An 11,628-nucleotide genomic window follows, 5' to 3' on the forward strand; every position below is an offset into this window, starting at 1 on the left:
TCTAGATCCCTTGAGCACCATTTTATACACATTTCCCTGTAATTCAGCATGACATATTTGGTATCTTTGGAAACCTTGGGATCTTGACTAGAATTTAAATTAAAGTTCTGTGGATTTGAATAAAGCTTGGCTGCAAAATGAGTTTGTAATGATAGTCCTGAATGTGGGACTGGCAGGGTAAAAGTAGGAATATCTTGCCACCGGCAAACATTTGACAGACATTTTTTACTTTGTTGTCTGGGCGGGGAGTATTGCCCATGAACTTGAAATTAACTGAATGTTCGTCCCTTATACTGTAGTGACAAGACATACTAATCTCCCTCACTGTCTTTCTCTCTCCAGTCACTGTATAACGGGGGCAGGTTTCCCAGGCCAGTACAGTGTGGAGGGTGAGGACGATGACAGTCTGTCTCCTGAGGCCTGCTACGAGTGTAAGATCAACGGAGGAGGAAAGGGTGGAAGACACAGACGCAACGCTGGCGATAATGACCTCAACCAGGTACTTGCATTAATAAACTGCTCTCTCTCTCTGCTTTTCTCAGTTCCTGTCACTTTCAGGGTCAGGGTTCATTCACTTTCATTTCAGTCAATTCAGGAAGTTTCTACATAATTAATAATCTGGAAATTGTTTGCCATGGTTGTCTGGAATCATCGAAAGTGAAATTTTTATTGTTATTATGTGAATTGAAGTTTCAATTTGCCTTGTTTCAATGTTTCAACCTCCTCCCCTCTCCTCCTGTCCCGTAGGAACCAGCGGTGAGCATGGCCAGCGTCGACACCCAGACCTCCATCCCCATGAACCTCTCCCTGGCCTCGCTGATCAACAAGGAGCCTCTGCTGGAGCTCCTGCCCGCCCTGCAGCCCCTGGAGCACCACGTGCGCTACGTCATCACCCACGGCAACGGCGACGAGCACTTCCGCCTGCTGGAGCGCCGCGACGGGAAGAGCGTGCTGCGGCTGGGCAGGAGGCCGCCTCCACCGGGATCCTACCAGCTGGAGATCGCCAGCCTGCCGCTGTTCGGGCCCCGCAGACTACGCCAGCTGGAGGAGCAGCACGACAGCGACTACCTACTGGGAGAGATAGGAGACGCCCTGCGCATCAAGCTCCAAATCCACCTGCACTGAGCTGAGCGCGCTCGCAATCCTGCCCTGGACTGACCCCTGACCTTTGATTTTTAACCTGACCTTTTATCCCGTAACTCCTCCCCCCAACTCCCCCCGCAGGACCATCCCCACCGACCGGGGGTAATCGAGGGCTTTGAAAGACTGAGTCAACCGGCCCAACTCTACCACCACTTTGTTACTGTTTATTTTATTGTCTGTTGTTTTATGTTTGTTACCCTGACTACACTTCCCCCTGTGCCCGTCCACTCCCGCCCGACCCAGCACTCACGCCCCACTGAGAGAGCAGTGGAGGAGACGGCAGAGAGGTGCCGAGTGTCTGGACCGCAGCCCCTTCCAGACGTCCCGTTAGAACGAAAACAAAATGTCTGACAGATGGCCGACAGGTCCATGAAGCACTTCTAGTAAACAAACCAAAAAAAGGAATTACACACAAAATGGTTTTTTAAATTGAAAAAGTGCTGAGAGTGGCCAAAACTGTCTTCATGCAACATGTATGGTCTTTAAATTGCAGTACAGGATCAGCAATACTAAATCGTGTTGTTTAGTTTAGTGGAGATTAGGGGTCGGCTGCTGGTCCAAGCACTCCCTCGCCTCTCTGTAATCTAGGTGAAATATCACAACACTGGGGAACAAGGTTTGTCACGTCCGCCCTACTCAGTATTGTAGTGTGCCATTTAATGTATTTGTACTGTTCGAAAAATGTTCACACGAAGGACTGCAACATTTACACAGCATTTCAGGTTCTTTCGTTCATAGCGGTCTGTTCAGCTGGATGCCAAACTATTTTCAGATTAGAAACAACAAGCTGTATTCTGTTCTGTCTTTTGTCGCGCCAGCAGGCGACGGCAAGCAGGGATTAGCATGTTTGCGTGTGTGTGCTGTCATGTTTGGTTACCTCAAGTGCTTCTCAATAAGTATGCCCCGATATGGAAACCATGCTGTGATGCTGCCTTTAGAACAAAAGAGGGTGCTATTAGCCCTCAGCATCCATCATGTCCAGGAAGACCACCAGTCGGTGGCTCATAGACTTAAAAGAAGATAGATCAGGTCAGATTTGTATTTATCCTTTAGAGATTCAGACTTCAGGTGCACTGATTCTGGACCTGAGAGCCAGCTTCTTCATAAAGTCTTTTCCCTTGGGGGCTGCCAGAGCCTTTTAGCTACTCATGGTGCATCAGTTTTACCACACAGTCCTATACTGAGGTGATATAGGAGACTAGACCAGCAGCCAACAGCCAGCGTTGAGAGGCTGAACTCGACAATAAGAGTAAGCTGAATATGCGACTTCTTTGACTTCACCGTGAGCTGGATGTCTGAGGTCCGACCCTCGTTTACATGGGTGAACCATCTCCCACGCACGGAGACACACAACTGGAGACTGACTACAGTAACAACCTCAAAGGTACATGACACGTCAACATTACCTAAGCTGTTACTAAAGGTAGTGCATTTAGATATTTAACACACAAGCGTAAGGGCACGCACAGGTGAACACCGAACCTCACCAAATATCAAAAACCCGTCAGGTCATCTTTCATATCTCATGATTTTTTTCTCAAAGAGAAAAAAGGTGCTAGATAATACCATCTCTTACGCTGTACAAAGAAAATGCAGTCTTGAATCTGGATTGCAAAAGTGACATTTTTACTAGGTTTTATTGTTGTGTTCGTCTGTCTTTTGTATTGTCTCAATGCTGAAAACCAATATTATCGAACTTGCTTCTTGAAAATTAAATTGTATATTTTTAAGTGAAATGTAGATGTTTTTTATGTTTTGTTGTTTTTTTAAAAAACGTCAAGGCTGCCAAACCAAATACTTATAGTAAACCCAAGATTGAAGGCCTTTAAGTGCTGGTGACTTTGTTTTGCTCAGAAAAAAACAAACAAAAACAAAATGCAGCATCCTCTTTGTTGATCACTGACCGTGTCCCTTCAAACCACTGTTCACCAGTCGAATCAGCTATTAGTCTCTAAGCTCATCGCTATTGGCTTTCTGGTGAAAGAGATGAAACTGCATGTCAGACCATAGGATTATAAATAACATTTCCATTGTCTTATTATTTCAGTATTGGGAAGCTGACACTGTCTTTACAATGCCAAAAGGATCAATGCAAACATGACAAGACCATCTCACATGCTAGTATCTATGGTGCTACACTAAACTCTTTTTCTCTGAACATCCAAGGTTGCTGCACTGTCCCACAGCCTAGGCAATATTTATAATACATAACCATTTTTCTAACCTGGGAACCTTTGTATACTTTGTATCTTTTTTTGTCAGTTTGTAATTTTTTCTTTTGTTTTATTTGCCACTACATTTTAAAGAAAAGAATGTTGCGTGTGCGTACTGTATCTCAGCTTCAGTGTCAAACTTGAAACAACAATGCTGTCGTCATCGTCAACTTTGATCAAACTGTCGAGTGCTTTTTATTTCAGAAAACAAGGAGCCTGAAGTTCTAGTTGTTCAAATGTTCTCAATATGGTGAAGATTACAAGCTGTACACCTGTAGATACCAGAGCCCAACTGACAGTTGAAATGACAATCATCCAGTCACACCATGTCTACTAGCTGAGGATAAATTGATCAGCCCTCATGGAACATCTTATAATATCTTGAGTGATTCTTCTTTGTGCAAAGACAAAACCAAAGATTTATGACACCAAATGGCAATCTGTAAAATTAGAGTGATTCACATAATATTGTAAACTTTTGTCCAGTGACATAAATGGCAATAAAAGTATTGTGGGTTATATTTTTAAAGGATTGTGCCCTGTGTGTCCTTTTTCCTTCAGTCATGTGGGTGAATGTCTGTGGGCGAAGTGATAAAGGTGATTAGTAAGGAGTAGTAAATGTTTTATTGATTTTCCAGGATGAACGATGTGGACAGTCCACACAGTTCGGCGAACAACGGAAATTAGAGGGAGTAATTGAATTGAAGAAGAAAATCCTTTTTATTTTCACTGATTCAACCCAGCGTATAGCAAAAACAAAGCAGATAGTCAGAAAAATATCTACTTACAAAACACAAAAAGCAAAGCTACCCGCTTTGCCGCCCAATGTGGCCTCCCAAGACTTGGCTGCATGACTACCTCGAAAATCCACAGTCCAAAGATAAGACTGACTCAGATACAGTAAGAGGGGAAACACTGAGAACGATAGCAAAAAGGAGACTCCCAAACTTGAGTCAAGAATAGAAAAATAAAGCTTCTTTTTTTTTTGATTTCACTAAAAGTTGCAGTTTGAACGGTACACAGCATCATCACCACACTTGGCAGGTTGACTAAAGCAAAGAGGGCAAACAAACAACTAAAGTCTACTTGCAGTAATAAGAGATTATATAGTTTAGATATGGCTTCTCAGTTATACATAGACACAGTAACACACAAAACATACATTGACAAGATTTTATGGAGACACAAACTACCTGCCTGGGCCTTCATAAAGCATCTGAAATTGGAGTGCTGTTCGAGGATCAGTTTCAGAAACCAGAATGAATACAAACGACGTGAGGATTTGTGCTCCTTGATCAGCACTTCTCTCTCTGCGATGCTTTATAATGGACCCTGGTTTGTTAAAGGGGCAGCTGCTTATGTGTAAACACCATCATTTTAAGTTCTGCCTGTGTTTTAGTTTTCTGCATGTCGAGTCAGTAATGTGTTTGACATTATGAACTAAATTGTGACTAAGGGTGGGTTTCCCAAAATCATACTGTAAGCATCTTGATACCTAAAATTTGGAAAAACCTAGCCCTGGAAGTGATGTTGTGATGTGGCTGCATGTTAGACTAGAACAGTAGATCAGGTTAAGGCAGCTGTGGGGCTCGATCCTCGCTCTCCTTCATGGTCCAAGGTCTGGGTTTGGGTGAGTGTGTGGCTCCCGGGGATTCCCAGTGGTCTGCGTGATTGCCTTGATGAACCAGAGTTGTTGTGGTTTCAAAGGGTTCTCATGAGCCTCATATTTACACCAGTAGTCAGACTGCAATACAGTGATACTTAGCCAGGCTTATACCAAAATCTGACAAACCCCCCCCCTCGACAAACTCTCTTACAGTGCATTCACTTTGTACAGATATTACGCCTAGTTACTGTCCATCTCCACATCTAAATTAGCATATACTCTAAAAGATCCTCCCATATACAAAGACACAGCAGTGTGCAATTAAACCTTCCCCCTCTACCCACCCTCTTAACCCTTCACCCTACACCAGTGCATAATCAAACTGGCCCCTTTCCAGCCCCTCCTTGTGGTCGGTCCAGGACGATGCAGGCATGCGACTGTAGGGGTCCAGCAGGATCCTGAAGCACCTGACCAGCAGGAAGACCAGGAAGAGCATGAGGAGGCCTACGAAGGCCAAGGCGGTGCGCTGCTCAGCGTCCACCCCACCCAGGGCCAGCGGGGGGCTGCTGCTGCCGCCGACGGGGCTCCCGGGGAGGGAGGAGCCGGCCGGGGACAGCAGCAACTCGTAGTCCAGGGTGGGGGCATCGTTCATCCTCCACGGGGCCCGGAGGCACGGCTTACACACTGACTGGATGGTTGAGGTGGTGGGTGGAGGTGCGGAGAAGGAAGGGAAGCTGTTCATGAGGCGTGTCGGCCCACAGAGGGGAAGGTCAGACTGGTGGTTGGGAGTTTGGTTAAGTGGCTAGAGACGAAGAAAGCCTTATATTTGTGCGGCCAGAACCCAGGCGAGAGGTGGAGTAATATTAGCAGACACACTGACTGAAAGGGAGGATGGTTGTCGGTTGTTGTAGTGATGAGGTGGAAGTACAAAGAGCAATTTATAAGGTGCTTTATACTGTCGATCCTGCTTGTTGGGAGAAGCGCTGCTAATGGACTTTTATCCTTACAGAGCAGTTGGGCTTAGCAAGGAGATAGGTGGGTAAGAAAGTAGGTAGGTAAGCAAGTAAGAGGACTGTAGCTCGATCCCCAGTGGAGACTGTGATGTATTTGCCTACGCTGTGTGTATTCTCATCAGGACTTGCAGACACACCTTCCTTGGCCGGTTTATTTTTTCAGATCTAGGTCAGCCGACGTCACATCACCCAGGCAGGCCTGGCCCTAATCTGCTCTGACAATGTGATAGACACACACACACACCTTTCAAAAAATTATTATGAACTACTTTTCAGTGTCACACATTTTGCGTAACCGCCTAAGCAGTCTAATAAAGTTCTATGGCCTCCTGTGTGAGTGGCCGACCCCCAGGCGGGTAATGTTATGCGTGTTTATCAGAGCCGCTCTGCCACATCAGGTGTCATTCTCAATCTTAGTCAGAGCAGACAGGACATGACACTGCCACCTGCTAACGCCGACACACAAACACATGCAGATACACACAAGCCCACATGCGTGCGGCTCTAACGCCGGCCGTCTGATCACAGTGGAGGTCAGTGTTCGCTATGGGAGCTAAATTGTGTGCAGATGGGCCTCTAACATCCAGGTGGGTATATCTGAGTGTGTGTGTGTGTATGTGTGCGAGCGTGTGCCCGTGTGAGAAACACAACCTGGCTAGAAGAGACGGGTGTTGTGTCAAAGAGCTGACAGCGAGACCCAAATTGTTACAAACACAAGGCTATTTATAGATTCTGCTGAGACCGTCAACACTAGGTGAGTGTCTGTCTGTGTGGATCTGTGTGTGTGTGTGTGTGTGTGTGTGTGTGTGTGGCTAATTAGATCAGGAGGTCAGTGGATCAATGGCCCTGAATGTATAACAGTGCAATAGCTTGCCGGTGTTGCCTGCTAAATAAGCTGTTTTCCTTCAGCCCGGCTAGTTGGACCGTGATAAGTGGGTCAGGCTCTGCAGAGCTATCAAGTGTTCAAATCAATCCTTTACTTTCCCATTTCCCTTTGGGATGATCTCTTCAAAAACTGCCTCTTTTGACAAGAGGAGAAGCAACAAGAGGTAGGAAATGAGTTAGAAGGTATTGTGAAGGTGAGTCGTCCAGCAGCTGAGTCCTGTGTTTTTGTCTGTTGTCAGTTATTAATGAGAACTGCCTGTAGTCAGCGCCGTCTTCGATAGAGAATGCAGTCTATTAAATAGAGAGTAAATCTGCGGTGCTGTTCCAGCAGTCTTCAGCAGGCAGGACAGTGGGACTTGGACAGAGTCGGAGTCCTCAGGTGTTTCTGTTTAAGCCGAGCAGCCACTGAGTCACTGCAGCTCCTATTAACTCTGCAGGTCGTTCGTCTCCGCTGCCTGAAAGCAAAAGAGGCACCTGGTCAGAAACACATTGAGATCACTGTCCATTATAGTAAAAAAAAAAAAATCACACTAACAAAAATATGCTCATGATTACATTTCACTTGTGTAATATAACAACTGAACACAGTCAAATCACTCAAAATAAAAAAATATAAGAACTTTTCCATTAGGCTTAATTGTTTCCAGTGGGGACCAGCTAGACCATAAGGAGAATATTAAATCTTTCCCCCCTACATCTCATTATATGAAATAATTATTATGACCCTCGGCTCAATAAGTAACAGTGACACTGACATTAGCCAGCTGTGGAGTGAACAGAGCACCAAAATCCCCTGTAATGACAGCCAATTAGTAAGCTGATTACAGCGTCATTACGGCCACATTAGCAGTAATGAATACATGATTATAAACATTGATACGGCATTACATCGCTGTCATTTGTCAGCGCACTGTTACTGTGGGCCATTTGTTCACTTGTTGACCCCTTCATTCATTTCCTCACTTGATGGAAGGAAAGAAAAAGTGTTGTGGAACCGAATAATGCCTCATGAATAATCTAACATCACATCTCCTGTGGCAGACTAGGTTTCAAATCAAAGAGGAAATGTGATATGCAATCCATTTTTACCAGCTCACCCATCTGAATAGAGCAGTGACTGGGCTATTTGCTCAGACAGACGTGATATGGAGAGCGCAGTGGGAGGGGCTGGGGGGGGGGGGTAGACAGACAAAGATGGATAGTAGTGGGACAGATAGAGAGAGAGAGAGAGAGAGAGAGCGAGAGAGAGAGAAAGAGAGAGAGGGAGAGAATGGTCAAAGAGAGAGGAGGAGAGATTAATAGTAACTGTTTTTAAGTTTGATTTTAATTTATTAGAATAATTATTTTGTCATAATTGATTAATTTGCAGGAAAGTGTTACGCAGGACACCGCTGAGATAATACACAAGATGAATAGAGAGAGAGAGAGAGAGAGAGAGGAGGAGGGAAAATGGACAGAGGTGCAGAGATTAATATTTACCGTTTTCTAAATTGGATTTGAATTTGTTATAATAATTAATTTACAGTGACTTTGTTGTTGTTTCCCTGATGGGGAGAGCGCACGAGGAGAAGTGAACAGAAGGAAAGAGAAAAATGGAGAAAGATGGAAAGACAGACATTTGGAGAGATGTATCGAGATTTAAAAAAAAAAAAAAAAAAAAGGAAAGCAGGAAGGACAGAAAGCAGAGGAAGATGGAAAGAGAATTATGAAGATCAATAGAGGAGGGAAAGATGGAGGGATGGAGCATAAGTGCCTGTGGTGAACGGGCAGAAGTACAGAGGAGAGGAGAGGAGAGGCTTCAGCAGAGGTGAGCTGGCACAAACTGGACCGACTCTCCTCTGCATGACCATGGCAAAGTGCCTTTGCCATACATCTGTTTCTCTCTCTCTCTTTCTCTCTCTCTCTCTATCGCTCTCTCTCCCCCCTCCTCCCCCAGATCAAAGGTTTTCTACGTGCCACTTCATCAGCCAGTGTCCCCTGGGTGCTTGGTGCACCAGACTCAGGCTGGCTGCAGTATGAGACACCTGGGAGGTGGCACTCACAATGTGCTGAATGAGCGTGCACTTGTGTGTGTGTGTGTGTGTGTGTGTGTGTGTGTGTGTGTGTGTGTGTGCAAGCACGGACCCGCCTGCCCTGACCTCTGTGTGTGTGTGTGTGTGTGTGTGTGTGTGTGTGTGTGTGTTCGCTGCCGCCTCTGACTAGAGTGAGTTGCAAAACTCAAATATAGGACAGAAAATGTGCTTTCAAGGCCGCTACTATGACCGACATTGTCTCTCACACACCTGCAGCTGTTTTCCAGATCAGAAATACTTTCCAACTGTTGTCACCTCCTGGTTGGCTTTTATGTTGATGGTTTTCTTTCACATGTACATGATTTGGCTAAGCTTTTGTGACTTGCAGATGTCTGTTTCTGTTAGAACTCTTTACGGTTGTTGTCCTACCTGTTGCTCAGTAGTTATTCTACCAACATACACTACCAGTCAAAAGTTTGGACACACCTGATTGAATGTACTATGTTTTTCATTATCTTAAAGCCATTTTGATCTAAAGGCTTATGCTTAAATGCTTGAAATTTGTTTTTCAGGCAAATATAAATAGTGAAGTTGAAGCCTATGTATGAATTTCTTTCCAAAGCCTTTGCCTTTCCATCAAGGTAAAGGGCGGCTCCTTTAAAGAATCTAAAATATAAGATAGTTTTGATTTGTTTAACACTTTTCTGGTCACTGCATAATTCCATTTGTGTTATGTCATAGTTTTGATGTCTTTAATATTATTCTAAAAAGTGGAAAATAGTAAAAATGTGATGTGTCCAAACTTTTGCCTGGTAGTGTACTTTTAAGTTGTTAAAATTGCCATTGTCAGTACGATTTTGTTCCTGTAATTGCCAACCTGCCATTGACCTTGGTTAAAAAGAGAGAAGCTTGGGGGAAACACGGAAGCTTTATGAGGTGATGCTGTGGGAGAGGGACAGTGGGAGAGGGTCAGGGTGCAGCTGGGGCCTCAGGGTGGGGGTGTACCAACGGGACCCCGAGACCCAGGACAGACGGTCGCTCCACAGGACATAAAACAGCTCTGTAACATTACAACACACAGGCATGGTGACACCCGGTCTAGCCCCACTGTGAGACTGTCTGCAGCCCTCACATAGTACACACACAGAGGCATGACACACAGAAATAGCACATAAATAAACATTAATTCACACACACACACTTGAAACACAAGCACAAGTGGGAGTCGACATACAGTATATTGGCAAAAACGCCCACAAAGAGGAACACTTACGTTCCTGGCAAAACCCACACATTGGGACCAGATCCACTTTGAGTGTAGGAGGATCGGCTAAAAGCTACAAACATAACCTTCTGATCTCATCCCATCCGCCCCCTAATTATGTAGTGGCAGCTCCTCTCCATTACTCTCACTACCTCATCACAGAGAGAGAGAGATAGAGAGACTATGATAAATAGGAGGGAGAGGGGAGAGGGGAGAGTGGAGTTAAATAAAGATGAGAGAGAAACCCTTTGTTCCCTTTGAAAGAAAAGCGGGGGGAAATTGTCCTACGTCACAATAACAGATATACCAAGTTAAGTAAGCAATGAACATGAATGAGTCATGAGCAGGAATGAGTGTAAAACACATAGTGGACCGTCGAGTTTGTAAAAATGAACCTGAAATAGGAAAGATATTTCCTGCCTCGCAGCAACCCTCTCTAGAATCACTGGTCAGATTGTTCAGTCACGCTGCAGGTTCCCAAGTGGTGTGTGTGTGTGTGTGTGTGTGTGTGAGAGAGAGAGACACAATAGTGACACAGACTGCCACTAAAACTAGCAGCACGTTCAGCAGGATCAAATTCACCCTAAAACACACATTTAACTACCCAACTGTCATTGTTCCAGTGAGCAACAAGACAAGCACACACATGTACATGCTTCCTAAAACACACACACACACACACATACACACACAAACACAATGGATTCAATCAAATGAGACTCTTGTTGACACTTCTATGACTTTATTTTTGAACTTTTAGTCTTTTAAAGTACTAACATTTTGGATTTATCTCTATTTTCTGAAGAGTATCCTATACCTGCATATGGCTCACTACAGATACAGTAGAAAAAGCAGGCAAAGTAATTATAGAAAGATTGCCTGCATGCCTACTTAAAAATTAAAGGCTAATTCTGTGCTACTGTGGTCATATTAACTGTAATTTAAAAGTTAGAGTAACCCTAGACCAACACTCAAACTTCCGCACCATCATCTGCAGTATGTGTATTGATCTGTGGCGGTCAGTCGGTCAGTTACTCTGTATATGTGTGTGTGTATGTGTCTGTCTGTGTGCCAGTGCGTGCGTGTGTGTGGGTGTGTGTGTGTGCAAGTCTGTGAGTAAGTCAGTGGGAGGGAGAGGGAGGACAGACAGAGATTGCTCAGCTTATTTTCCTCCTCGTTAAGTCTCTCTCCCACCATCACCCTCCATCAGCCTCACACACCCACACTCGCACACACACGCACACACACGCTCACACACACACACAAACGCTGCCGTCCATCAGCCTTGTCTCGCTCCACTCGCATTAGCGCTCGCCCACTCCATTTCTCCTCCTGGACACTTCCTCGAAGCACCGCCGATCACAACGAGACCCGCGAGACAAACGGAAGGGAGGCAGACGCACATCGGTCTTCATAGAAGAGCCCTTAAACGGACACCTCGTATTCACACACGCACACACACACACACACACACAGGCACACCGGCGTGTAC

At 45.0% G+C, this 11,628-nt stretch overlaps 2 protein-coding genes across 2 annotated transcripts in view; one reads left to right on the top strand and one right to left on the bottom strand.

The window, feature by feature from the left end:
• The window catches only part of fbn3 (fibrillin 3), a 72,615-nt gene extending 68,730 nt beyond the window's left edge, over positions 1 to 3,885 (top strand). The window contains exons 64-65 of the mRNA XM_071926033.2: positions 343 to 499; positions 748 to 3,885. Coding sequence (XP_071782134.2) covers positions 343 to 499; positions 748 to 1,125 — 535 coding nt within the window. The 3' untranslated portion in view covers positions 1,126 to 3,885. The remainder of the gene's footprint in view (positions 1 to 342; positions 500 to 747) is intronic.
• Positions 3,886 to 5,323: 1,438 nt separating this feature from the next.
• LOC139932306 (cortexin-1-like) lies at positions 5,324 to 5,704 on the bottom strand. Its single transcript, XM_071926030.1, has one exon. It carries the CDS (start codon positions 5,702 to 5,704, stop codon positions 5,324 to 5,326), a length of 381 nt encoding a protein of 126 aa, XP_071782131.1.
• Positions 5,705 to 11,628: the final 5,924 nt, after the last annotated feature.

The sequence above is a fragment of the Centroberyx gerrardi genome, chromosome 9 (assembly GCF_048128805.1).
Source record: "Centroberyx gerrardi isolate f3 chromosome 9, fCenGer3.hap1.cur.20231027, whole genome shotgun sequence".
NCBI classification, from domain to species: Eukaryota; Metazoa; Chordata; class Actinopteri; order Beryciformes; family Berycidae; genus Centroberyx; species Centroberyx gerrardi.